This window comes from Salmo trutta, chromosome 13, assembly GCF_901001165.1.
Source record: "Salmo trutta chromosome 13, fSalTru1.1, whole genome shotgun sequence".
NCBI classification, from domain to species: Eukaryota; Metazoa; Chordata; class Actinopteri; order Salmoniformes; family Salmonidae; genus Salmo; species Salmo trutta.
This window is the reverse complement of record NC_042969.1, coordinates 47,614,933-47,642,700: the sequence shown is the minus strand read 5'-3', so window position 1 is coordinate 47,642,700 and position 27,768 is coordinate 47,614,933. Positions and strand designations below refer to the sequence as shown.

Sequence of the window (27,768 nt, the reverse complement as noted above, 5' to 3'; positions counted from 1 at the left end):
TAATAATCAGGGCACAAATAATAATGTACAAATAATGAATATTTTTGCTCTTTATTTAACCATCTTACATATAAAATCTTATTTGTTCATCGGAAATTGTGAATAACTCACCACAGGTTAATGAGAAGGGTATGCTTAAAAGGATGCACATAACTCTGCAATGTTGGGTTGTATTGGAGAGCGTCGCAGTCATATCATTTTCCACACACAGTCTGTGCCTGTATTTAGTTTTCATGCTAGTGAGGGCCGAGAATCCACTCTCAGATAGGATGTGGTTGCAAAGGGCATCAGTGTCTTAACAGCGAGATTTGCCAAGACAGGATACTCTGAGTGCAGCCCAATCCAGAAATCTGGCAGTGGCTTCTAATTTAAATTCCATTTTCACAGAACCGCTTGTTGCAATTTGGATGAGGCTCTCTTGTTCAGGTATCGGTAAGTAGACTGGAGGCAGGGCATGTCATCCGTTTCGGGAAAGTACCTGCGTAATTGCGCACCCAACTCAGGTGCTTCGCTATATCACATTTGACATTGTCCGTAAGCTTGAGTTCAAACACCAGTCTCAACATCAACAGTGAAGAGGCGACTCCGGGATGCTGGCCTTCTAGGCAGAGTTCCTCTGTCCAGTGTCTGTGTTCTTTTGCCCATCTTAATCTTTTATTTTTATTGGCCAGACTGAGATATGGCTTTTTCTTTGGAACTCTTCCTAGAAGGCCAGCATCCCGGAGTCGCCTCTTCACTGTTGACGTTGAGACTGGTATTTTGCGGGTGCTATTTTATGAAGCTGCCAGTTGAGGACTTGTGAGGCTTCTGTTTCTCAAACTAGACACACTAATGTACTTATCCTCTTGCTCAGTTGTGCACCTGGGAGTCCCACTCTGCTTTCTATTCTGGTTAGAGCCAGTTTGCACTGTTATGTGAAGTGAATAGTGTACAGTGTTGTACGAGATCTTCAGTTTCTTGGCAATTTCTCGCATGGAATAGCCTTCATTTCTCAGAACAAGAATAGACTGACGAGTTTCAGAAGGAAGTACTTTGTTTCTGGCCATTTTGAGCCTGTAATTGAACCCACAAATGCTGATGCTCCAGATACTCAACAGTTTTCAGCTGTGCAAACGTAATTGCAAAAGGGTTTTCTAATGATCAATTAGCCTTTTAAAATAATAAACTTGGATTATCTAAGACAATGTGCCATTGGAGCACAGGAGTGATGTTTGCTGATAATGGGCCTCTATGCCTATGTAGATATTCCATAAAAGAAATCTGCTGTTTCCAGCTACAATAATCATTTACAACATTAACAATGTCTACACTGTATTTCTGATAAATTTGACATTATTTTAATGGACAAAAAAATTCTGTGACCCCAAACTTTTGAATGTGTGTGTTTGTAATGTAATGTAATGTAATGTATGTATAAAATTAGGGCCCTAAAAAAGGGATGTTGTCTTTCAAAGATAATTCATAAAAATCCAAATAACTTCACAGATCTTCATTGTAAAGGGTTTAAACACTGTTTCCCATGCATGTTCAGTGAACCATAAACAATTAATGAACATGCACCTGTGGAACGGTCGTTAAGACACTAACAGCTTACAGACGGTAGGCAATTAAGGGCACAGTTATGAAAACTTAGGACACTAAAGAGGCCTTTCTGACTCTGAAAAACACAAAAAGAAAGATGCCCAGGGTTCCTGCTCATCTGTGTAAACGTGCCTTATGCATGCTGCAAGGAGGCATGAGGACTGCAGATGTGGCCAGGGCAATAAATTGTCCGTACTGTGAGACACCAAAGACAGAGCTACAGGGAGACAGGGTGGACAGCTGATCATCCTCACAGTGGCAGACCACGTGTAACAACACCTGCACAGGATCGGTACATCCGAACATCACACCTACAGGAGAGAGACACAAAAACTGTCCAAGTTACACCAGGAACACACAATCCCTCCATCAGTGCTCAGACTGTCCGCAATAGGCCTGTTGTAAGGCAGGTCCTCACCAGACATCACCGGCAACAACGTTGCCTATGGGCAGAAACCCACCGTCGCTGGACCAGACAGGACTGGCAGAAAGTGCTCTTCACTAACGAGTCGCAGTTTTGTCTCACCAGGGGTGATGGTCGGATTCGCGTTTATCGTCAAAGGAATGAGCGTTACACCGAGGCCTGTACTCTGGAGCGGGATCAATTTGGAGGTGGAGGGTCCATCAAGGTCTGGGGTGGTGTGTCACAGCATCATCAGACTGAGCTTGTCGTCATTGCAGGTAATCTCAATGCTGTGCATTACAGGGAAGACATCATCCTCCCTCATCTGGTACCCTTCCTGCAGGCTCATCCTGACATGACCCTCCAGCATGACAATGCCACCAGCCATACTGCTCGTTCTGTGCACGATTTCCTACAAGACAGGAATGTCAGTGTTCTGCCATGGCCAGCGAAGAGCCCGGACCTCAATCCCATTGAGCACATCTCGGACCTGTTGGATCGGAGGGTGAGGGCTAGGGCCATTCCCCCCCAGAAATGTCCGGGAACTTGCAGGTGCCTTGGTGGAAGAGTTTGGTAACATCTAACAGCAAGAACAGGCAAATCTGGTGCGGTCCATGAGGAGGAGATGCACTGCAGTACTTAATGCAGCTGTTGGCCACACCAGATACTGACTGTTACTTTTGATTTTGACCCCACCCCTTTGTTCAGGGACACATTATTCCATTTCTATTAGACAAATGTCTGTGGAACATGTTCAGTTTGTCTCAGTTGTTGAATCTTGTTATGTTCATACAAATATTTACGTTAAGTTTGCTGAAAATAAACACTTAACAGTGAGCGGATGTTTCTTTTTTATTTATATATATTTATTATTATTATTATTATTATTATTATATATATTTTTTTTTATTTTTTTGTGTGGCTTGAACAGGGGTGAGGGGAGTGGTTATTAAAGGGAAGTATGTTGCAGCCTGCTGGCTCCACCCCCAAGCCTTATATGGACTTCCTGCCCCAACGAGGCGATGCCCCATTTTTCTATAAAGAAAAAGTTGCTATGTCAGGTCTTGAAGAAGAATGACGGATGTATGGAGTTCTTGTTGGTGCCCCGTCCCTTTGTACCATGTGTCCTGCAGTTGGCGCACTCCAAGTTTCTTGGGGCTCACCTATGGGTGTAGAAGACCTTAGACAGGATCAAGGCACGCTTTTGGTGGAGCACGTGGAAGACTTGAGACCGCATGGCAACCCTGTGGCCCCTGGTACGGGAACACATGCAGGAGGCCCTAGCGCGGGTGAACATCAGAGGGGCACAACGAAGGGACTTTCAGCCAGGAGACAAAGTGTTGTTCCCTAGCTCAGAATGTACGTTTTTGGCCCAATGGAACTGGCCATACGAAGTCATTGAGAAGGTGTGTGAAGTTAACTATAGGGTCAGACAGCCGGGACTTGGGCATTTAACCTCTTAGTGATCCCTTCACGCGCCAATCCCTTTAGCAGGATCGATTTGACAACATCCAGTGAAATTGCAGAGCGCCAAATTCAAACTACAGGAATATCAATATTCAACATTCACGAAAATATGTGTGAAACATCAAAATAAAGCTTAACTTCTTGTTAATCCAGCCGCTGTGGATTACTTTGGGCAGTTTACTTTGGGCACGTCAAAATACTGCCCCCTAGCCTTAAGAAGTTTTAACCCAGATTTACCATGTGAATTTGCTAAAGAAATGGAATGCACGTGATGCACTCTACTCTATTTCCCAGAAGAAGGTTACCACAGAGACCAAGCCGGCAGAGGTGCCACTGGGGGAGCAGCTGAGCCAAACACAGAAGCAGGAGCTGAGGGAGTTGGTCGGCCAAAACCAGGATGTGTTCTCCAGTGAATCAGGACACACCGATCTGACACAGCATCATCACCGAACCCGGGAAAAAGGTGACGTTGAGACCTTACCGCATACCGGAAGCAACGAGAGAGGCTGTCAGGACCGAGGTAAAAACAATGTTGAAAGCTGATATAATCGAAGAGTCGCATAGTGAGTGGTGCAGCCCCATTGTGTTGGTGCCGAAACCAGACGGCACCATTCGCTTCTGTAATGATTTTAGAAAGGTAAATGAAATCTCAATGTTCGACACCTACCCCATGCCCCGAGTTGATGAATTAATCGAACGGCTAGGGGCCGCCTGATTTATCAGCACGCTCAACCTGACGAAGGGTTATTGGCAGGTGCCCTTAACTCCCGAGACACGGGAGAAAACTGCTTTCGCCACCCCGGATGGGCTGTTCCATTACAAGAAGCTGCCCTTTGGGCTGCACGGGGCCCCGGTCACCTTCCAGAGGTTGATGGACTAGGTTCTCCGACCCCATCGGGAGTACGCGGCGGCATACATTGACGATATTGTGATCCAAGGGTGCGAGTGGGAGACGCATCTAAAACAGGTGAGTGCGGTACTGCAGGCCTTACGGGAGGCGGGGCTAACAGCAAACCCAAAGAAATGTCGGCTCAGCCTGCGGGAAGCTGAGTACCTGGGGTACACGATCGCGAGGGGATGTGTCAAACCCCAGGTGAAGAAAGTGGAGGCGATTTGGGACTGGCACCGCCCACTCACCAAGAAGCAGCTACGCACGTTTGTGGGGTTGACTAGTTACTACCGGAGATTTATTCCCCACTTTGCCTCCCTAGCCAGCCCCCTGACAGATGTGTCCAGGAGCCGTCTGCCCGCTCAACTGACGTGGACCGAGGCGACGTCTTCCAGGACCTAAAGGGAGCACTGTGTTCTGGACCTGTGCTGGTGACCCTGGACTTCTCCAAACCACTGGTGGTACAGCCCGATGTGTCCGAAACAGGGGTGGGTGCCATCCTGTCACAGCTACAAAAAGGTGAGGAACACCCAGTCATGTACATTAGTCGAAAGCTGTTGCCGCGGGAACAAAGATATTCCACTGTGGCGAAAGAATATCTAGTGATCAAGTGGGCGCTGGAAACGCTGAAGTGTTACTTATTGGGACGGCACTTCACCCTCATAACAGACCACGCACCACTGGTTTAGATGTCACGGAATAAGGACAGTAACGCCCGGGTCACCCGCTGGTTCCCATCCTTACAGCCCTTTGCTTTCTCTGTCGTCCACAGATCAGGTGCAGGCCATGGAAATGCCGATGCTCTTTTTTTGGTTACTACATGATTCCATATGTTTTGATGTCTTTACTATTATTCTACAATGTAGAAAATAGTAAAAATAAAGAAAAACCCTTGAATGAGTTGGTGTTCTAAAACTTTTGACCAGTTGTGTGTGTGTGTGTGTGTGTACATACATTCACTCAGTGGCCAGTTTATTAGGTACACCACCCCGTTCGCAACGGGGTTTGCTTGCTATATAAAGCAGGCAGACACACATCAAGGCATTCTGTTACTGTTTGATTGAACTTTAGAATGGGCAAAACGAGTGACCTAAGAGACATTGAGCGTGGTACTGTATGATCGTCTGTTCCTGCTGCGCCGGTTCCAGTATCTCAGAAACGGCCAGACTCCTTGGCTTTTCACACACAACAATGTCTAGGGTTTATCAACAATGGTGCAACAAACAGAAAACATCCAGTCAGCGGCAGTCCTATGGGCCGAAAACAGCTCGTTGAGGTTGAAGGGGAATGTCAAGAATCGTGCAGGCTAACAGGCTGGCCACAGACAGGCAAATAACGGCTCAATACAACAATGGTGTGCAGAACGACATCTCGGAATGCACAACTCGTCGGTCCTTGTCACGGTCGGGCTATTACAGCAGACGACCACACCGGGTTCCACTCCTACCAGCGGCTCCAGTGGGCACGAGATCACCAACACTGGACAATTGAGGAGTGGAAAAACAATGCCTGGTCTGACAAATCCCAGTTCCTGTGCGTCATGCTGATTGCAGAGTCAGGATTTGGCGTAAGCAGCATGAGTCCATGGCCCCATACTGCCTGATGCCAATGGTACATGCTGGTTGTGTAATGATGTGGGGAATGTTTTCCTGGCACACGTTAGGTCCCTTGATACCAATTGAGAAATGTTTGAAAATAGAATCAATCCATGCTCCGAAGAATTAAGGCTGTTCAAATCAAATTGTATTTGTCGCGTGCTACGTAAACAACAGTGAAATGCTTACTTACGGGCCCTTCCCAACAATAATAATTAAAAAAAGAGATGGTAGAAAAAATACATATATATATATATATATATATATATATATATATATATATATATAAAAATAACATAAGGAATAAATAGAAAAATTGATGACTTCTGGAGGCAAAAGGGGATCGGACCCAGTACTAGTTGGCTGTACCTCCCACAGTTGTGAAGTTGGCTAGTAGTGGATAGCTTGTTCCATCTCATCCCACAGATGCAATTGAATTGAGATCTGGTGACTGGGCAGGCCACTGCAATAAGCTAAATTCACTGTCATGTTTGTGGAACCATTTCTGGACAATCCTAGCTGCCATGAAGGGATGCACCTGATGGCAATGTTGTTCAGATATCCTGTGGCATTCAAACATTGCCCCACTTTTATCAAGGGGCCCAATGTGTGCCATAGAAACACACCTCACACCACCACCACCAGCCTGTGATGTTGACCCCCGGCGTGATGGATACATGGTTTTCTCCATACTCTAGTCCTCCCATCTGCATGAAACAGCAGGAACCAGGATTCATCAGACCAGGCAATGTTTTTCACATTCTCCAGTGTTTTCGTTCCTGAGCCCACTGCAAACGCAGTCTTGTTTTTTGCTGAAAGAAGTGGAAGTCTGTCAAGTCATCGGCTGCCATAACCCATTTGTGTCAATGTACAATGAGTTGTGCTTTCTTGTATGGGTCTTTGGGCACCAATGTTGTTCTTGACTGTTAGTTGACTAACTGTAGCAACCTCTGTTGCTCTGCACAATTTGTGTCTGCCTCCTTTGTCCTTTTTAATCAATGACACATTTTCGACAACTGGCCTGCCGTTGGCTGAATGTCCATTGGGTGGTGGACCATTCTTGATACACACGGGAAACTGTTAAGCGTCAGAAACCCAGTAGCGTTGCAGTTCTTGACATACTCAAACCAGTGCGTCTGGCACCTACTACCATACCCCCGTTCAAAGGCACTTAAATCTTTTATCTTAACTATTCACCATCTGAATGGCACATGTACACAATCCATGTCTCAATTGTCTCAACGCTTAAAAATCCTTCTTTAACCTGTCTCCTCCCCTTCATCTACACTGATTTGAAGTCAATTTAACAAGGGACATCAATAACAGATCATAATTTTCACCTGGATTCACCTGGTCAGTCTGTCATGGAAAGATCAGCATACACTCAGTGTGTATATACTGTATATACAGTGCATTCGGAAGGTATTCAGACCCCTTGACTTTTTCCACATTTTGTTACGTTACAGCCTTATTCTAAAATTGATTAAATTGTTTTTTCCCCTCATCAATCTACACACAATACCCAGTAATGACAAAGCAAAAACAGGTTTTTAGAATTGTTTGATGGTGAATGGAGCAGGCATTGGAAGATTCATGAGAACAGCTGAAAAGATAAGAACGTTTATTTAGGAACATGTAAGGTGTGCTTTTTAATATCTGACTGAACTGCAACTGAAAAACAGTCAGTGTTTGAGTCAGTGCTTGAGGGGGATAAAACAAATAGTTCTGTTGTCTCTAAATGTTGGAACATCTTTCTTTCAGGTGGTGGGAGAGTGGAGGTTTAGTAAAATCCACTGTGACATCTTTGTCACCCTAGATGTCATGATGTGCACTGCAAGCATCCTCAATCTCTGTGCCATCAGCATTGATCGGTAAGTGCTCTTGAAATTGTTGAATCTTGGCTGGAGGCAGGTGCCATTGTGGATTTGCAGTGAAAATCTTTAAGCAAATGCATTGGAGTCTGGACCTAAAAGGCCTACTTGCATAATCCAGCTGGTACTTTCTATTGAATACCAATGCCATTATTTATGGAATATGCAGTATGCCACTTTTCATTTTGAATGATTTTCCACTTCACTGATTTTCGTGTCACTCAAATGCATGTTCAGAACACCACCTTGGTTATGTGAATACATAACTCAAAGGTGATTTAAATATTTATTGAAGTAATTTGTATTTGAATACAAAATGTCTGCACATTCAGTATGTGTGCAGAAAATCTTGGAGTTGTTTATACTGCAGAGACTTATTTTAGAGTAAGAGAAATAATTGGTTATATAGTCCTGTAATTAACAATTAGTCCTGTGATAGTCATGTGATCTGTACTATTGAATAAAGAGTACCCATAAAGCAAGAGTCCTTAATTGAAACAATAACCACTCTCAAATTCATAGACAGAGCTATGGATGAAAGGACTGTCCCTCCACGATATCAAATATACCGTTTTACTGTGATTTGAAGCTATATGTTTTTTATAGTTACATTGTTTACAAACATTGCAGTAAAACAAGCTAATTTGGGGTTCTGATGGGGTATAACAATGGAACTAAGCTCATAAGGCTTTTCTAAGTTATATTTTTCAAGAATCAATGGTTATTATGTACAGTACCAGTCAAAGGTTTGGACAGACCTACTTATTCCAAGGTTTTTCTTTACTATTTATATTTTCTACATTGTAGAATAATATCGAAGACATCAGCACTATGAAATAACACACATGGAATCATGTAGTAACCAAAAAAAGTGTTAAACAAATGAAAATATATTTTATATTTGAGATTCTTCAAAGTAGCCACCCTTTGCCTTGATGACAGCTTTGCACACTCTTGGCATTCTCTCAACCAGCTTCATGAGGTAGTCACCTGGAATGCATTTCAACTAACAGGTGTGCCTTAAGTTAATTTGTGGAATTTCTTTCCTTCTTAATGCGTTTGAGCCAATCAGTTGTGTTGTGACAAGGTAGGGGTGATATACAGAAGATAGCCCTATTTGGTAAAAGACCAAGTCCATATTATGGCAAGAACAGCTCAAATAAGTAAAGAGAAATGACAGTCCATCATTACTTCAAGACATGAAGGTCAGTCAATTCAGAATATTTCAAGAACTTGTAAAGTTTCTTCAAGTGCAGTCGCAAAAACCGTCATGATGAAACTGTCTCTCATGAGGACCGCCACAGGAAAGGAAGACCAAGTTACCTCTGCTGCAGAGGAAAAGTTCATTAGAGTTAACTGCACCTCAGATTGCAGTCCAAATAAATGCTTCACAGACTTCATGTAACAGACGCATCTCAACATCAACTGTTTAGAGGAGACTGCATGAATCAGGCCTTGCTGCAATTGCTGCCACTACTAAAGGACACCAATAAGAAGAAAAGACTTGCTTGGGCCAAGAAACACGAGCAATGGCCATTAGACCGGTGGAAATCTGTCCTTTGGTCTGATGAGTCCAAATTTGAGATTTTTGGTTCCAACAGCTATGTCTTTGTGAGACACAGAGTAGGTGAATGGATGATCTTCACATGTGTGGTTCCCACCGTGAAGCATGGAGGAGGTGTGATGGTGTGGGAGGGCTTTGCTGGTGACACTATCTGTGATTTATTTAGAATTCAAGGCAGACTTAACCAGCATGGCTGCAGCATGGCACAGCATTCTACAGCGATATGGCATCCCTTCTGGTTTGTGCTTAGTGGGACTATCTTTTGTTTTTCAACAGGACAATGAGCCAAAACACACCTCCAAGCTGTGTAAGGGCTATTTCACCAATAAGAAGAGTGATGGAGTGCTGCATTAGATGACCCAATTGAGATGGTTTGGGATGAGTTGGACCGCAGAGTGAAGGAAAAGCCGCCAACAAGTGCTCAGCATATGTGGGAACTCCTTCAAGACTGTTGGATTCTTTATGAAGCTGGTTGAGACAATGCCAAGAGTGTGCAAAACTGTCATCAAGGCAAAGGGTGACTACTTTGAAGAATATAAAATATAAAATATTTGTTTAACAGTTTTTGGGATACTACATGATTCCATATGTGTTATTTCATAGTTTTGATTTCTTTGCTATTATTCTACAATGTCAAAATAAAGAAAAACCCTTAAATGAGTAGGTGTGTCCAAACTTTTGACTGGTGCTTTATATCATTCATTTCTAAGTCCAAAAATGTATGTAGCAACTAAGGATTATAGCTTTAAGTGCTTAAGTCGCCTTCGGCTTCGTACCTTAAGGTTCCAAACCAAATTACAATGAAATCAGTAAAGTATATCTGTTAGTTGACATCCTTAGGAAGTAGAAATTCTCTAACTCACTAATAAGGTCACGCAACAGGCTAGAGGTTAATTGATAAGGTTCCCTACCAGGGATGTAGTGGAGGGTTATTTCATATAAACACATTTAATGCACAAGGGTTAATGCACATTAAGCACCGTATTATTTCCTGAATAGCATTTACCTGTTATGCTAAATTAGCGTTTTTTTGCGTTTACTGTACATTAGTCGTCTTCCATCATTAGAGTTTACCCACCTTTTTTTCTACCCATACATCCCTGATGTCCCTACTAAGAGAAGATAGAGAAAGATGTTGTCTGTCACTCCACGTGTAGTCTGCACAGTAGAAAAGCCAGTTTGTCTATTCCTATTGTGTTTTTCCCTTGTCTTTCCTCCCATCTGCTTCCTTCCACAACAGATACACAGCAGTCGCCATGCCCATGCTGTACAACACGCGCTACAGCTCCAGAAGACGAGTCACTGTTATGATCTCGGTGGTGTGGGTTCTGTCCTTTGCAATATCATGCCCCCTGTTGTTTGGCCTAAATAACACAGGTAATAGCAGAAACTGTGAGGTACCTTGCACTGCTGCAATGTAACCTTTGCTATTGCACAGTGCTTCCACTGTGTTTTGGCTTTCATGGCACTAAGGAGTAGACTCAATTTGACAATGATAGGTGATACTAAACTGTATGACTGCTGTGAATGGGGGTTAACAGTGCGGTGGTTAGTTTGAATGCTCCTCTTTCAAACACATAGTACAGTCGTGGCCAAAAGTTTTGAGAATGACACAAATATTAATTTTCACAGTCTGCTGCCTCAGTTTGCATGATGGCAATTTGCATATACTCCAGACTGTTATGAAGAGTGATCAGATGAATTGCAATTAATTGCAAAGTCCCTCTTTGCCATGCAAATGAACTGAATCCCCCAAAAAAAATTCCACTGAATTTCAGCCCTGCCACAAAAGGACAGGCTGACATCATGTCAGTGATTCTCTCGTTAACACAGGTGTGAGTGTAGACGAGGACAAGGCTGGAAATCACTCTGTCATGCTGATTGAGTTTGAGTAACAGACTGGAAGCTTCAAAAGGAGGGTGGTGCTTGGAATCATTGTTCTTCCTCTGTCAACCATGGTTACTTGCAAGGAAACGCATGCCGTTATCATTGCTTTGCACACTTGCAAGGATATTGCTGCCAGTAAGATTGCACTAAATCAAAAATATATTGGATCATCAAGAACTTCAAGGAGAGTGGTTCAATTGTTGTAAAGAAGGCTTCAGGGCGCCCAAAAAAGTTCAGCAAGCGCCAGGGCCATCTCCTAAAGTTGATTCAGCTGCAGGATCGGGGCACCACCAGTACAGAGCTAGCTCAGGAATGGCAGCAGGCAGGTGTGAGGGCATCTGCACGCACAGTGAGGCAAAGACTTTTGGAGGATGGCCTGGTGTCAAGAAGGGCAGCAAAGAAGCCACTTCTCTCCAGGGAAAACATCAGGGACAGACTGATATTCTGCAAAAGGTACAGGGATTGGACTGCTGAGGACTGGGGTAAAGTCATTTTCTCTGATGAATCCCCTTTCCGATTGTTTGGGGCATCCGGAAAAAAGCTTGTCCGGAGAAGACAAGGTGAGCGCTACCATTCAGTCCTGTGTCATGCCAACAGTAAAGCATCCTGAGACCATTCATGTGTGGGGTTGCTTCTCAGCCAAGGGAGTGGGCTCACTCACAATTTTTCCTAAGAACACAGCCATGAATAAAGAATGGTACCAACACATCCTCTGAGAGCAACTTCTCCCAACCATCCAGGAACAGTTTGGTGACAAACAATGCCTTTTCCAGCATGATGGAGCACCTTGCCATAAGGCAAAAGTGATAACTAAGTGGCTCAGGGAACAAAACATCGATATTTTGGGTCCATGGCCAGGAAACTCCCCAGACCTTAATCCCATTGAGAATTTGTGGTCAATCCTCAAGAGGCAGGTGGACAAACAAAATCCCACAAATTCTGACAAACTCCAAGCATTGATTATGCAAGAATGGGCTGCCATTAGTCAGGATGTGGCCCAGAAGTTAATTGACAGCATGCCAGGGCGGAGTGCAGAGGTCTTGAAAAAGAAGGGTCAACACTGCAAATATTGACTCTTTGCATCAACTTCATGTAATTGTCAATAAAAGCCTTTGACACTTATGAAATGCTTGTAATTATACTTCAGTATTCCATAGTAACATCTGACAAAAATATCTAAAGACACTGAAGCAGAAAACTTTGTGGAAATTAATATTTGTGTCATTCTCAAAACTTTTGGCCACGACTGTATATTCATCCAAAATGTCCCTTTTATGTATTTTGCACTGTTTTGACCAACTCAGTTGCCTTGTGGTTAGAGTACCCACCCTGAGATTGAAAGGTTGAGAAACCACTCATCGGCTGAGTCATACCAAAGCCTGTTTATATGTTACCTGATGCGTCTCAGTTTGGCATTCAGAATTAAGGAGGTACATTGGGGATAAGACTGCAATAGAATAGTGTCCTGTCCAGGGGTTGTACTGGTACATCAAGCTGCTTCATCCTACAGAGAATGACTATTGCTCAAATGAGCTGTTTCTGTTCGCTCCTGCAAGGCTCCTTACTTACAGTGGCAAGAAAAAGTATGTAAACCCTTTGGAATACCTGAATTTTTGCATAAATTGGTCAACAAAATGTAACTGATCTTCATCTAGGTCACAACAATAGACAAACACAGTCTGCTTAAACTAATAACACACAAACAATTAAACGTTTTCATGTCTTTATTGAACACACTGTGTAAACATTCACAGTTTAGGGTGGAAAGTATGTGAACCCTTGGATTTAATAACTGGTTGACCCTCTTTTGGCAGCAAAAACCTCAACCAAACATTTTCTGTAGTTGCTGATCAGACCTGCACAATGGTCAGCAGGAATGTTGGACCATTCCTCTTACAAAACTGTTTCAGTTCAGCAATATTCTTGGGATGTCTGGTGTGAACTGCTCTCTTGAAATCATGCCACAGCATCTCAATTGTGTTGAGGTCAGGACTGACTGGGCTTCTGTTGAAGCCATTCTGTTGTTGATTTACATCTGTGTTTTGGATCGTTGTCCTGTTGCATCACCCAACTTCGGTTGAGATTTAATTGGCGGACAGATAGCCTAACATTGTCCTGCAAAATGTCTTGATAAACTTGGAAATTCATTTTTCCGTCGATGATATCAAGCTCTCCAGTCCCTGAGGCAGCAAAGCAGCCCCAAACCATGATGCTCCCTCCACCATACTTTACAGTTGGGATGAGATTTTTAGGTTGGTGTGCTGTGCCTTTTTTTCTCCACACACAGTGTTGTGTGTTCCTTCCAAACAACTCAACTTTAGTTTCATCTGTCCACAGAACTTTTTGCCAGTAGAGCTGTGGAACATCCAGGTGCACTTTTGCAAACTTAAAAAAAGAAATTGTTTTTTTGGACAGCAGTGGCTTCTTCTGTGGTGTCCTTCCATGAACACAATTATTTTTTTTGAGTTTTACATATCGTAGACTCGTCAACGGAGATAATATAATGTTCCAGAGATTTCTTTAAGTCTTCAGCTGACACTCTAGGATTCTTCTTAACCACATTGAGCATTCTACACTGTGCTCTTGCAGTCATCTTTGCAGGATGGTCACTGCTAGGGAGAGTAGCAACAGTACTGAACTTTCTCCATTTATAGACAATTTGTCTTACCATGGACTTATGAACATCAAGGCTTTTAGAGATACTTTTGTAACCCTTTCCAGCTTTATGCAAGTCAACTATTCTTAATCTTAGGTCTTCTGAGCTCTCTTTTGTTCGAGGCATGGTTCACATCAGGCAATGCTTCTTGTGAATAGCAAACTCAAATTTTGTGAGTTTTTTTTATATGGCAAGGCAGCTCCAACATATCCAATCTTGTCTCATTGATTGGGCTCCAGGTTAGCGGACTCTTGACTCCAATTGGCTTTTGGAGAAGTCATAGGCTAGGGGTTCACATACTTTTTCCAACCTACACTGTGAATGTTTAAAATATGTATTCAGTGTAGACAAGAAAAATACAATAATTTGTTATTAGTTTAAGCACACTATGTCTGTCTGTTATTGTGACTTAGATGACGATCAGATCAATTTTGATGACCAATTTATGCAGAAATCCAGGTCATTTCAAAGGGTTCACATACTTTTTCTTGCCACTGTACGTTTGACTAGTATTGTTGTTTTCTGTCATTTTGTTTTCCTCCCTAGCGACTCGCGACGAGTCCCTGTGCATCATCGCCAACCCGGCCTTTGTGGTGTACTCCTCCATTGTGTCCTTCTACATTCCCTTCATCATCACTCTGCTGGTCTACGTGCAAATTTATGTGGTGCTTCGCAAGCGGCGAAAACGGGTGAACACAAAGCGCTCGTGTCAAGGGACAGGCGACCACGACACAGGCGTCACGTTAAAGGTGACTAGGCTGCAAATCATGTTTTTCAAAAATGAAGTGCTCGACACACTTAGGAGAGCCAATTCAATTAAATACTTTGTCAACAACACGTCATGTGTTTTTGGAGAATGTAATCTAACAGGAGGAAGCAAAATATTGTCCATAAAGTGTTTACTCTCCCCAGACATGAGAGGCCAAACGCATATAGTTGAAGTCGGAAGTTTACATACACTTAGGTTGTAGTCATTAAAACTTGTTTTTCAACCACTCCACAAATCTCTTGTTAACAAACTCTAGTTTTGGCAAGTCGGTTAGGACATCTACTTTGTGCATAACACAAAGTCATTTTTCCAACAATTGTTTAGGGACAGATTATTTCACTTATAATTCACTGTATCACTATTCCAGTGGGTCAGAAGTTTATATACACTAAGTTGACTGTGCATTTAAACAGCTTGGAAAATTCCAGAAAATTATATCATGGCTTTAGAAGCTTCTGATAGGCTAATTGACATCATTTGACTCAATTGGAGGTGTACCTGTGGATGTATTTCAAGGCCTACCTTCAAACGCAGTGCCTCTTTGCTCGACATCATGGGAAAATCAAAAGAAATCAGCCAAGACCTCAGAAATAAAATTGTAGACCTCCACAAGTCTGGTTCATCCTTGGGAACAATTTACAAATGCCTGAAGGTACCACGTTCATCTGTACAAACAAGAGTACGCAAGTATAAACAACATGGGACCACACAGCCGTCATACCGCTCAGGAAGGAGATACATTCTGTCTCCTAGAGATGAACGTACTTTGGTGCGAAAAGTGCAAATCAATCCCAGAACAACAGCAAATGACCTTGTGAAGATGCTGGAGGAAACCGGTACAAAAGTATCTATATCCACAGTAAAACAAGTCCTATATCGACATAACCTGAAAGGCCGTTCAGCAAGGAAGAAGCCACTGCTCCAAAAGCGCCATAAAAAGCCAGACTACGGTTTGCAACTGCACATGGGGACAAAGATCGTACTTTTTGGAGAAATGTCCCCTGGTCTGATGAAACAAAAATAGAACGTTTTGGCAATAATGACCATGATTATGTTCAGAGGGAAAAACGTGGAGGCTTGCAAGCCAAAGAACACCATCCCATCCATCCGTGAAGCACGGGGGTGGCAGCATCATTTTGTGGGGGTGCTTTGCTGCACGAGGGACTGGTGCACTTCACAAAATAGATGGCATTATGAGGCAGGAACATTATGTAGATATATTGAAGCAACATCTCAAGACATCAGTCAGGAAGTTTAAAGCTTGGTCGCAAATGGGTCTTCCAAATGGACAATGACCCCAAGCATACTTCCAAAGTTGTGGCAAAATGGCTTAAGGACAACAAAGTCAAGGTATTGGAGTGGCCATCACAAAGCCCTGACCTCTATCCCATAGAACAATTGTGGGCAGAACTGAAAAAGTGTGTGCGAGCAAGGAGGCCTACAAACCTGACTCAGTTACACCAGCTCTGTCAGGAGGAATGGGCCAAAATTCACCCAACTTATTGTGGGAAGCTTGTGGAAGGCTACCCGAAACATTTGACCCAAGTTAAACAATTTGAAGGCAATGCTACCAAATACTAATTGAGTGTATGTAAACTTCTGACCCACTGGGAATGTGATGAAAGAAATAAAAGCTGAAATAAATCATTCTCTCTATTATTATTCTGACATTTCACATTCTTAAAATAAAGTGGTGATCCTAACTGACCTAAAACAGGGAATATTTACTAGGATTAAATGTCAGGAATTGTGAAAAACTGAGTTTAAATGTATTTGGCTAAGGTCTATGTAAACTTCTGACTTCAACTGTAGATAATGATCTTGTTGGAGGGGGAAAGAAATACACACGAGATAGCTTTCTAGCTGGGATGAAAAGGGCACACGCAATTATCCGAAGGTGTTTTTAAGGGGGTTATCTTTTGTGCATTGAGATTATTAGCAACATATTGTGCTGTAATTGGTCATTTCACACGACAAATCCCACTTGGCCATGTTGCATTGGTCTACTAGATTAGAAGGAGAGCTGAAATGTAACAGTAATTATGATGTGCCTTTAAGTGACCTTTTCTGGATATTGATTTTAGTGACATTAAAGCGGATCAATACAGGAAAAGAAGCCGTGTTTCTCTCACCCCTGTACATTACTCATGTACATGCATGCTTTTGTCTTGGTGTGGGGAAGGGAGAGAGAAGAGAAAATACATTCACAAAGTACTAGGCAATTGCAAGGAAAATAGTCCTCATCACTTTTATACGGAGTCAATAAACCATTTCTAAAACAATATTGTCAGTTTAACTCCGTGGACTTTTTATTTCTGCCCTATTGAGTGTTATGGATGTAATGATTCGAATGGGAATCAAATAACGGTATACGCTCAATAGAATTACCGTTTATTTTGTTAATTGCCCTCTCAAAGAGCGACTCTGAGACCATTTGGTGCCTGTGCAGTGACTGTGTGCCGGCTTCTCTCCCCTGTTGTTTTTTCAGGAGAAGTGCAGTCACCCAGGAGATGTGAGTCTGTGCACTGTGATTGTTAAGCCTAATGGGAGCTTTCCTGTCAACAAGAAAAAAGTGGTGCGTCAAGTATTTGTTGTGCTATTTTTACAGAGTAACTCTCATAAGGAAATGTATTTACTTTCAAAGGCAGTTAACGCAGTGTCACCTCTATCGTTCCCATTTCTCCTCATAAGCAAGATATAGAAGTTACTGCTCTATTATTAGTATTACTACTACTACTATTACTACTACTACATTGTTGTTGACCTCTGTCAGCAGATCTTCATCAAAGAGGTGGCCCACGAAGGTGACGACATGGAGTTGGACGAGGTGACTAATTGCAACCCTCAGAAACAGAAGAATGTGGACAATGCTACCGCCACGCCTGTCAGCCACCAGCTCCTCCCGCCAACCAAAGGTAACACCAGCCCCACCTCTGTGTCCCCCTCCCCGCCTGAGGGCTCCCTCAAAGTAGAGAAGAACAGCGACTCGAAGGATATACTGGCGGAAGTGCCCAAAGTGTCTAAAGTGTTTCAGACCGAGGCCTTACCCAACGGCAAAACCCAGACATCTATCAAGCAGCAACCCACTCTCATGAGTAAGAGAAAGATCTCCCAACAGAAGGAAAAGAAAGCCACTCAAATGTTAGCCATAGTCCTTGGTAAGTTCTTATCATGAATACCACTTTGAATGTTTGAAAGTACTGTTGAACTTTTCAGGAGAGAGGAGGGATACAAACATTGGGCTAAAGTCTATTTTACTTTCACACGTCATAAGCAATAAGAGAAGTCGATAAAATGTAGCTGATATATTTATTTTACTAGCTGTAGTTTTCTGGTGGCCTGTATAGATATATTGTATTCCCTTAGTAATCCTTAACTTGAAAAGAGCTTACAGGCAGCGAGGCAGACAATGTTGCAACAAAACGAGACGGTTTTCATTTTCATCAATCAGAAGGGCTTTTTTTTATCAAGTTTAACTTCAGGGCATGATTCAATGTCAACATCAATCCAGTACCACGGTAATAGCTGGTTTCTCCGATCTCTTCACATTTTCTCTTCTCTCTCTCTCTCTTTAGGTGTATTTATCATATGCTGGCTACCTTTTTTCATTACTCATATATTGAACACCCACTGCACCACATGCAAGGTTCCAGCGGAGATGTATAACGCTTTCACGTGGCTGGGGTATGTGAACAGTGCGGTGAACCCCATCATATACACCACTTTCAATATAGAGTTCAGAAAAGCTTTCATCAAGATCCTCCATTGCTAAGTTTGGTATTTGAGCAGGGAGCTGAAATGAAGAAAAGCATAACTTATAGCCTACTAAAATATACCTCATCCACATGAGGACAGTGCACGTGACCATAAGTCTCAGTGATGATCTTTGAGAAATGGAGAGACTGAGTAAATGCCACATATGAAGACTTGGGGACTTTTGTTTGATTATTTTGTGGACTCATGTTCTCCCACATGAATGTATATCGAGGAATAATGTCTTTATCAATGAGCTGTTTCTTGGAAATGTCATGTTGGTCTTAACCATCGTGCTTGTCACTTAAGAGCTTTCCATGTCAGGAAATGTAAAGAAAACACAAGAAGATGTGCTTAAAAACACTAAAGCAAACCACCTATTTAATCTGTGTATATGATGTATTTTGATAATGGCTGAATCCTGCAAAGAACAACTAGATATCAACAAATCAGTGTTCATCTCAGTATTAAACCTGATCATCTATGAGCTCTGCAGCTTTAAACCACCCACAGAATAAAATGTGTGTTATATAGAGATTCAACATTTTGACTCATGGTTTTCTCACCGGTCCACTTGGCAAGAGAGGCACATATTTGTGATTAAATTATTATTATTAATAATATGATTATTCTTATTATTATACCAAAAGATTCTTACAGCCACCAAGTGACAATTGTTCCTATCTGGCTCCGAAGGACCATGAATAAGGTTTTTGTGCAATTATTATTTACATTTGCTGTACATGCTTTTTATAAACCCGTTCTATGTGATTAAATGCCTGCAATGAAAATTTGATGCATGTCGCAATGCTCATTTACATGGATTCTCATGAAATGTAAGTTTGACAAAAAAACCTGTATGTCCAATAAATTAAGTAATGAGACGTGCTATGTAAATGTATTATTCTTTGATACTCTATATACTGTTTATATCATGTAATACTGTATAAATAACTAATACAATAGTACAATGCAAAACCTTATACCACCACTAGGCTGAATACTCTATTATAATTGGTCGAGAGGGTGTTCATTATTTTCCTGTAAATACACAGCAAGAAATAATATGGCAATTATGTAGTTCCAACTAAAAAAAAGTGACTCACGCTATTCTATATCTTCTGCAGAAAACCATAGTGAGACACACAAAACATGTTTGAATATTTATTTATTTCCATTATAGTGAAAAATCGAATACAATATATCTATCCATTTCAAAAAGACAAATGAACAGCAAGTCTTTAGTGTGAAAACCCCCTAGGCCTAGTCTATGGTTTGTGGCATGACACAGCTTGATCTACAGGCCCCATCTCGTAGGATGTTATAATGTCATTAGTCCCATGGTAACCATTATCAGAGACTGTGGTTAGTCTCTCTACATAAGATCAAAGCCACAGTTTCTGATGACAGCGCAGAAATAGTTATGTCTTCAGTGTAAAAGGGATCCCTCATCCCCTAATTAATATGTAATCTTGAACACTGAAGATTTTCTGCCCCCCTAGCTACCTGTCTTGACATATGAAGTCCCTCATCACTATCCCATGAGATTGCTCCTCACTGCACTGAAAGTATACCCTGGCTGTCTGGCCTGATACCACCAACAATAGTAAAGAATATACACACAGAACCCCATTGTTGTACTGGTAGGATAGTAATGACACTTACCAGATGTTTCCTTAAAATCCAAAATTGACTTGCAGTACAATGAGTGCATACACTTTTAGAATGTCTGTGTCATCCCTGTGGGACTTAAACCCACAACCTTGTCGTTGTTGTTTTTTCCCTGACCAAGTGATGTGCCATTGTATACCTTGTCTGAATTTGTTTGGCATTCAGACACATTCTGTCGTCACACTATACGTCTCATCACAGGCTGCTGTGTAATTATGGGTACTTTGATTTACACTGTAGCCATGGTTCATCTGTGCCAGAGCCATTTAAATATGTACCTTTCTCTTTCATCATCCTTGCTCTGTAACAGGCTTCCCTTAGAATTGTTTTGTAAATACTAGACGTTTCCTACAACCAGCATCCTGGCCCTGTGTCACATTTTAAGGAGGTCCCCAGGGCCCCAATTCAAACAGCACCATGAGTCTTCAAAATCCTGTTATTCAGATGCTATATCACCTTCAATGACCCCAATACCAACCATACATGTACTATCCCCGGTCAATGTCAATTTGAATGTCCTCCCCTCCATCCGTGATGATGACACAGTCAGGCCCCCACTGTGTTGTCTAAGCTTTACGCAACATTGAATGGTCTGTGACATTGATTCTCCTCAAGTTTAATTCATATCAACAGCAACTTTTGACAAGCACTTACCTCGAGGGACAACTGGAAACACTGTGTAATCTCTGCACAGCCCTAATACAAACCATCAGGGGAGGACAGGGATAGGCCTCGCAAGTGCCTGCCTCTTTCCAGTGTATATCCCTCTTCCTCTGATCTCTGAAGCGACTTTTCTCCTTTTCCTCGCCTGCTATCACCCTAAGGCTTGCCTGAGCCCCAGTGATTGGCATGTTCAAATAAAGTAGTAGTGGTGGTGTGTGTTCCAACACTGGGGCCCTTTAATGAACTGAGTAAAGATGGCTTGCCAGACACTGCATTATTGAAAAGTTTCCACACCCGAGCTGTGATCAGGCGGCCTGAAAGGCTCTTAATGGACTTTGTGTCAGGGCTTTCCATCTGATTGCTAGATCAGCCATTGCCATTTACCTCCAGCGTGAGCTGTGAAGTCGTGCTGCTCTGACTAGTGATTGCTGTGCTGCAGGGAGTATGCTGGATGGATGATTGCCTCTCAGAGATGGAGCATCCTGGGTACTGCGTTGTGAAAATCTAACAGGATGTTTTGAACTGCAACTGATTTCACCTCTGTCTCTTCTCATTAACTGAAGAGAACATATCTACATCTATGCAGTTAGATCCAATTTAGACCAGTTCATCAGTAATGATGGACTAGACATGACTTTGCAACGACAGGGTTAGACAGGGTGAACGGAAATATTACAGTAAATATAGAGATGCAGTGCATTCGGGAAGTATTCAGACCCATTCCCTTTGTTACGTTACAGCCTTATTCTAAAATGGATTAAATAAAAATGTTCCTCATCAATCTACACACAATACCCCATAATGACAAAGCGAAAACAGGTTTTTAGAAATGTTAGTAAATGTATTCAAAATAAAAAACATACCTTATTTACACAAGTATTCAGACCCTTTGAAATTGAGCTCAGGTGCATCCTGTTTCCATTGACCATCCTTGATGTTTTTTAATTGGAGTCCTCCTGTTGTAAATTCAACTGATTGGACATGATTTGGAAAGGCACACACCTGTCTATATAAGGTCCCACATTTGACAGTGCATGTCAGTGCAAAAACCAAGCCATGAGGTCAAAGGAATTGTCGGTAGAGCTCTGAGACAGGATTGTGTCGAGGCACAGATCTAGGGAAGTGTACCAAAAAATGTTGGCAGCATTGAAGGTCCCCAAGAACACAGTGGCCTCCATCATTCTTAAATTGAAGAAGTTTGTAACCACCAAGACTCTTCCTAGAGCTGGCCGCCCGGCCAAACTGAGCAATCAGGGGAGAAGAGCCTTGGTCAGGGAGGTGACCAAGAACCCGATGGTCACTCTGACAGAGCTCCAGAGATCCTCTGTGGAGATGGGAGAACCTTCCAGAAGGACAACCATCTCTGCAGCACTCCACCAATCAGGCCTTTATGGTGGAGTGGCCTGACTGAAGCCACTCCTCAGTAAAAGGCACATGACACCCTGGAGTTTGCCAAAAGGCACCTAAAGGACTCTCTGACCATGAGAAACAAGATTCTCTGGTCTGATGAAACCAAGATTGAACACTTTGGCCTGAATGCCTAGTGTCATGTCTGGAGGAAACTTGGAAACTTGGAACCATCCCCATGGTGAATCATGGTGGTGGCAGCATCATGCTGTGGGGATGTTTTTCGGAGGCAGGGAATGGGAGACTAGTCAGGATCGAGGGAAAGATGAACGGTGCAAAGTACAGAGAGGTCCTTGATGAAAACCTGCTCCAGAGCGCTCAGGACCTCAGACGGGGCCAAAGGTTAACTTTCCAACAGGACAACGACCCTAAGCACACAGCCAAGACAATGCAGGAGTGGCTTCGAGACAAGTCTGCGAATGTCCTTGAGTGGCAGAGCCAGAGGCCGGACTTAAACCCGATCAAACATCTCTGGAGAGACCTCAAAATAGCTGAGCCACCTGACAGAGCTTGAGAGGATCTGCTGAGAAGAATGGGAGAAACTCCCCATATAAAATGTTATTTGTCACATGCGCCGAATACAGGTGTAGACCTTCCAATGAAATGCTTACTTACAAGCGTTTAACCAACAATGCTGTTTTTAGAAAAATAAGTGTTAAAACCTCTTAGTGACCCCTTAACAGGCGGATCCCGTTAGCGGGATCGATTTGACAACAGCCAGTGAAAAATCAGAGCGCCAAATTCAAAACAGCAAAAATCTCATAATTAAAATTTCTCACACACAAGTATTATACACCATTTTAAAGATAAGATTCTCCTTAATCTAACCACATTGTCCAATTTCAAAAAGGCTTTACAGCAATTAGATTATGTTAGGACACCACCTAAACAAGAAAAGCCACACAGCCATTTTCCTAGCAAGGAGATACGTCACAAAAACCAGAAATACAGCTAAAATTAAGCACTAACCTTTGATGATCTTCATCAGATGGCACTCATAGGACTTCATGTTACACAATACATGTATGTTTTGCTCGATAAAGTTCATATTTATATGCAAAAACCCCATTTTACATTGGCGCGTAATGTTCAGAAATGTTTTCCCTCCAAATCTACCGGTGAATGAGCACACATATTACAGAAATACTCATCATAAACTTTGATCAATATACAAGTGTTATGCACAGAATTATAGATACACTTCTCCTAAATGCAACCGCTTTGTCAGATTTCAAAAAAGGTTCACGGCGAAAGCACAATTTGCAATAATCTGAGTACAGCCCAGAAGACACCAACAACAAGCAAACAGAAACCCGCCATCTTGGAGTCAATAAAACTAAGAAATTACATTATAAATATTCACTTACCTTTGATTATCTTCATCAGAATGCACTCCCAGGAATCCCAGCTCCACAATAAAATGTTCGATAAAGTTTATCTTTATGTCCAAATACATCCATTTTGTTCGCGCGTTAGGTTCACTATCCAAATCCACAATGCGCGTGCTTACTTAGTCCAGACGAAAAGTCAAAAAAGTTATATTACAGTTTGTAGAAACATGTCAAACGATGTATAGAATCAATCTTTAGGTTGTTGTTAACATATATCTTCAATAAAATTCCAACCGGACCTATCCGTTCTCTTTAGGAATGAATATGAACTCAGCTCGCCCCCAAGTCTCTGCGCGTGACTGAACCCATGCCTTATAATGGGACACCTACTTCCTTGGGCTGTTATTCCCTTCAAATTCACCATAGAATCCTCAAACAAGGTTTTTAAGACTGTTGACATCTAGTGGAGCTTTAGGAAGTGCAAAATGAACCCTAAGTCACTGTATACTGTAAAGGCAATCATTTGAAAAAACTACAACCTCAGATTTCCCACTTCCTGGTTGGATTTTTCTCAGGTTTTTGCCTTCCATATGAGTTCTGTTATACTCACAGACATCATTCAAACAGTTTTAGAAACTTCAGAGTGTTTTCTATCAAAATCTACTATATGCATATCCTACCTCCTGGGCCCGAGTAGCAGGCAGTTTAATTTGGGTACGTTTTTCATCCGGCCGTGAAAATACTGTCCCCATCCCTAAAAAAGTACAAATAATTAAACAGCAGCAGTAAACAGTAGCAATGCTATATATCGTAGGTATCGGTACAGAGTCAATGTGCGGGGCACAGGTTAGTCGAGGTAATTGAGGTAATATGTACATGTAGGTAGAGGTAAAGTGACTACGCATAGATAATAACCAGAGAGTAACAGCAGCGTAAATGGGAAGGGGGGGGGGGACAATGCAAATACTCTGGGCAGCCAATTGATTAGCTGTTCAGGAGTCTTATGACTTGGGGGTAGAAGCTGTTAAGAAGCCTTTGAACCTAGACTTGGCTCTCCAGTACCGCTTGCCGTGCGATAGCAGAGAGAACGGTCTATGCCTAGGGTGGATGGAGTCTTTGACAATTTTTAGGGCCTTCCTCTGACATGGGCTGGTAGGCAGGAAGCTTGTCCCCAGTGATGTACTGGGCCGTATGCACTACCCTCTGTAGTGCCTTGCGGTTGGAGGCCGAGCAGTTGTTATACCAGGCAGTGATGCAACCAGTCAGGACGCTTTCGATGGTGCAGCTGTAGAACTTTTTGAGGATCTAAGGACCCATGCCAAATCTTTTCAGTCTCCTGAGGGGGAATAGGCTTTGTCGTGCCCTCTTCACAACTGTCTTGGTGTGTTTGAACCATCATAGTTTGTTGTGGACACCAAGGAACTTGAAGCTCTCAACCTACTCCACTACAGCCCCGTCGATGAGAATGGGGGTGTGCTCGACCCTCCTTTTCCTGTAGTCCACAATCATCTCCTTTGTCTTGATCACGTTGAGGGAGAGGTTGTTAGGGACACTCTCAATGATTGGCTATTAAAAGCCAACTGACATTTACTCCTGAGGTGCTGACCTGTTGCACCCTCAACAATCACTGTGATTATTATTATTTGACCCTGCTGGTCATCTATGAACATTTGAACATCTTGGCCATGTTCTGTTATAATCTGCACCCGGCACAGCCAGAAGAGGACTGGCCACCCCTCATAGCCTGGTTCCTCTCTAGGTTTCTTCCTAGGTTCTCGCCTTTCTAGGGAGTTGTTCCTAGCCACCGTGCTTCTACTGCATTGCTTGCTGTTTTGGGTTTTAGGCTGGGTTTCTGTACAGCACTTTGTGACATCAGCTGATGTGAGAAGGGCTTTATAAATAAATGTGATTGATTGATTGATTGTTATCCTGGCACCACATGGCCAGGTCTCTGACCTCCTCCCTATAGGCTGTATCATTGTTGTCAGTTATCAGGCCTACCACTGTTGTGTCGTCTGCAAACTTAATGATGGTGTTGGAGTCGTGCCTGGCCATGCAGTCATGTGTGAACAGGGGGTACAGGAGGGGACTGCGCATGCACCCCTGAGGGGCCCTGTGTTGAGGATCAGTGTGGCAGATGTATTGTTACCTACCCTTACCACCTGGGGGCGGCCTGTCAGGATGTCCAGGATCCAGTTGCAGAGAGAGGTGTTTAATACCAGGGTCCTTAGCCTAGTGGTGAGCTTTGGGCACTATGGTGTTGAACGTTGAGCTCTAGTCAATGAATAGCATTCTCACATAGGCGTTCTTTTTGTCCAGGTGGGAAAAGGCAGTGTGGAGTGCAATAGAGATTGCATCATCTGTGGATCTGTTGGGGCGGTATACAAATTGGAGTGGGTCTAGGGTTTCTTGGATACTGGTGTTGATGTGAGCTATGACCAGCCTTTCAAAGCACTTCATGATTCCAGACATGAGTGCTACAGGTCGGTAGTCATTTAGGCAGGTTACCTTAGTGTTCTTGGTCACAGGCACTATGGTGGTCTGCTTAAAATATGTTGGTATTACAGACTCGGACAGGGAGAGGTTGAAAATGTCAGTGAAGACACAGCAGTTGGTCAGTGCATGCTCGCAGTATACGTCCTGGTAATCCGTGTGGCCCTGTGAATGTTGACCTGTTTAAAGATCTTATTCACATCTGCTACAGAAAGCGTGATCACACAGTCGTCCATAACAGCTGATGCTCTCATGCATGCTTCAGTGTTGCTTGTCTTGAAGTGAGCATAGAAGTAATTTTGCTCATCTGGTAGGCTCATGTCACTATCTCGCGGCTGTGCTTCCCTTTGTAGTCTGTAATGGTTTGCAAGCCCTGCCAAATCCGACGAGCGTCGAAGCCAGTGAAGAATGATTCAATCTTAGTCCTGTTTTGATGCTTTGCCTGTTTGATGGTTCGTCTGAAGGCATAGTGGGATTTCTTATAAGCGTTCAGGTTAGAGTCCTGCTCCTTGAAAGCAGCAGCTCTAGCCTTTAGCACTGTTGCCTATAATCCATGGCTTCTGGTTGGGTATGTACTTACGGTCACTGTGGGGATGACGTCATCGGTGCACTTGTTGATGAAGCCAGTGACTGATGTGGTGTACTCCTCAATGCCATTGGAAGAATTCCGGAACATATTCCAGTCTGCGCTCGCAAAAGTCTTGCAGCTTAGCATCTGCGTCATCTGACCACTTCTTTTTCGACCGAGTCACTGGTGCTTCCTGCTTTAGATTTCACTTGTAAGCAGGAATCAGGAGGATAGAATTATGGCCAGATATGCCAAATGGAGGGCGAGGGAGAGCTTTGAAATCGTCTCTGTGTGTTGAGTAAAAGTGGTCTAGAGTTTTTTTTCCCTCTGGTTGCACATGCTGGTAGAAATGAGGTAAAAAGGATTTAAGTTTCCCTGCATTAAAGTCATATACAGATGTGCCAAGCTTTCAGTGTCATACCCTAGAATACTCGAGGCTATAATCGCTGCCGAAGGTGCTTCAACAAAGTATTGAGGAAAGGGTCTGAATACTTAAGTAAATGTAATATATTTTTTTTTTATATATATTTTAAAAAATGGTATTAACGAAAGAAAATGCAGCACTATATAAATACAGAAGTTCAGAGACTTTCTTTTCTTTTCCCAAAACCCTTCCATCTGCTGCTGTATGCGTTCACATTTTACTGAGTCATGGCATAAACCGCATTGAGTATTTGTTTGAAAGACAATATTTTAGCACAAATTGCATGGTGGAGACAAGTGGTGATTTATAAAGTTGTTGATGCAAAAGAACTGTAATGATTTAGCTCTGCACATTTTGGCTCTTTGAGTGTTTTCAGAATCTGAGGGGGTTGGACCAAGGTGGTTGAAATGCCATCAGGAGGAATACTGTAGCAGTTCATCCAGAAATCAATTTACTGGATACAGATATCCTGAGAGAGGTGTAATCAACATTGTGTTTGTGAGAATCTCCCCTTTCCACAGTGGGGTCACACTAGTTTGTAACTAAACGGTTTGGACGCTACAAATAGTAGTTGGCACATCAACGGTACTGACTTCAGAAGAGTCCCTTGACACTTGTGGGGGTGATAGAGCAAACTGTTTGGACGCTATAGACATTTTTGTGAGATGACCGATTTTTCGGGATGTCTCATGGTCTGACAAACACCACTCTAGCTCTGCTACTTTCGCCGCAGATGCGGAAGTGCGACACTGGTGGATGAGGTGGATTGAGACTCA

General features: G+C 42.7%; 1 protein-coding gene across 2 annotated transcripts in view; it reads left to right on the top strand.

The window, feature by feature from the left end:
• The window catches only part of LOC115205882 (D(2)-like dopamine receptor), a 48,748-nt gene extending 29,429 nt beyond the window's left edge, over positions 1-19,319 (top strand). For both annotated transcript variants that reach the window (XM_029772285.1, XM_029772284.1), the window contains exons 3-8: positions 7,697-7,806; positions 10,611-10,747; positions 14,460-14,662; positions 17,171-17,257; positions 17,459-17,840; positions 18,258-19,319. In XM_029772285.1, coding sequence (XP_029628145.1) covers positions 7,697-7,806; positions 10,611-10,747; positions 14,460-14,662; positions 17,171-17,257; positions 17,459-17,840; positions 18,258-18,454 — 1,116 coding nt within the window. In that variant the 3' untranslated portion in view covers positions 18,455-19,319. The remainder of the gene's footprint in view (positions 1-7,696; positions 7,807-10,610; positions 10,748-14,459; positions 14,663-17,170; positions 17,258-17,458; positions 17,841-18,257) is intronic.
• Positions 19,320-27,768: the final 8,449 nt, after the last annotated feature.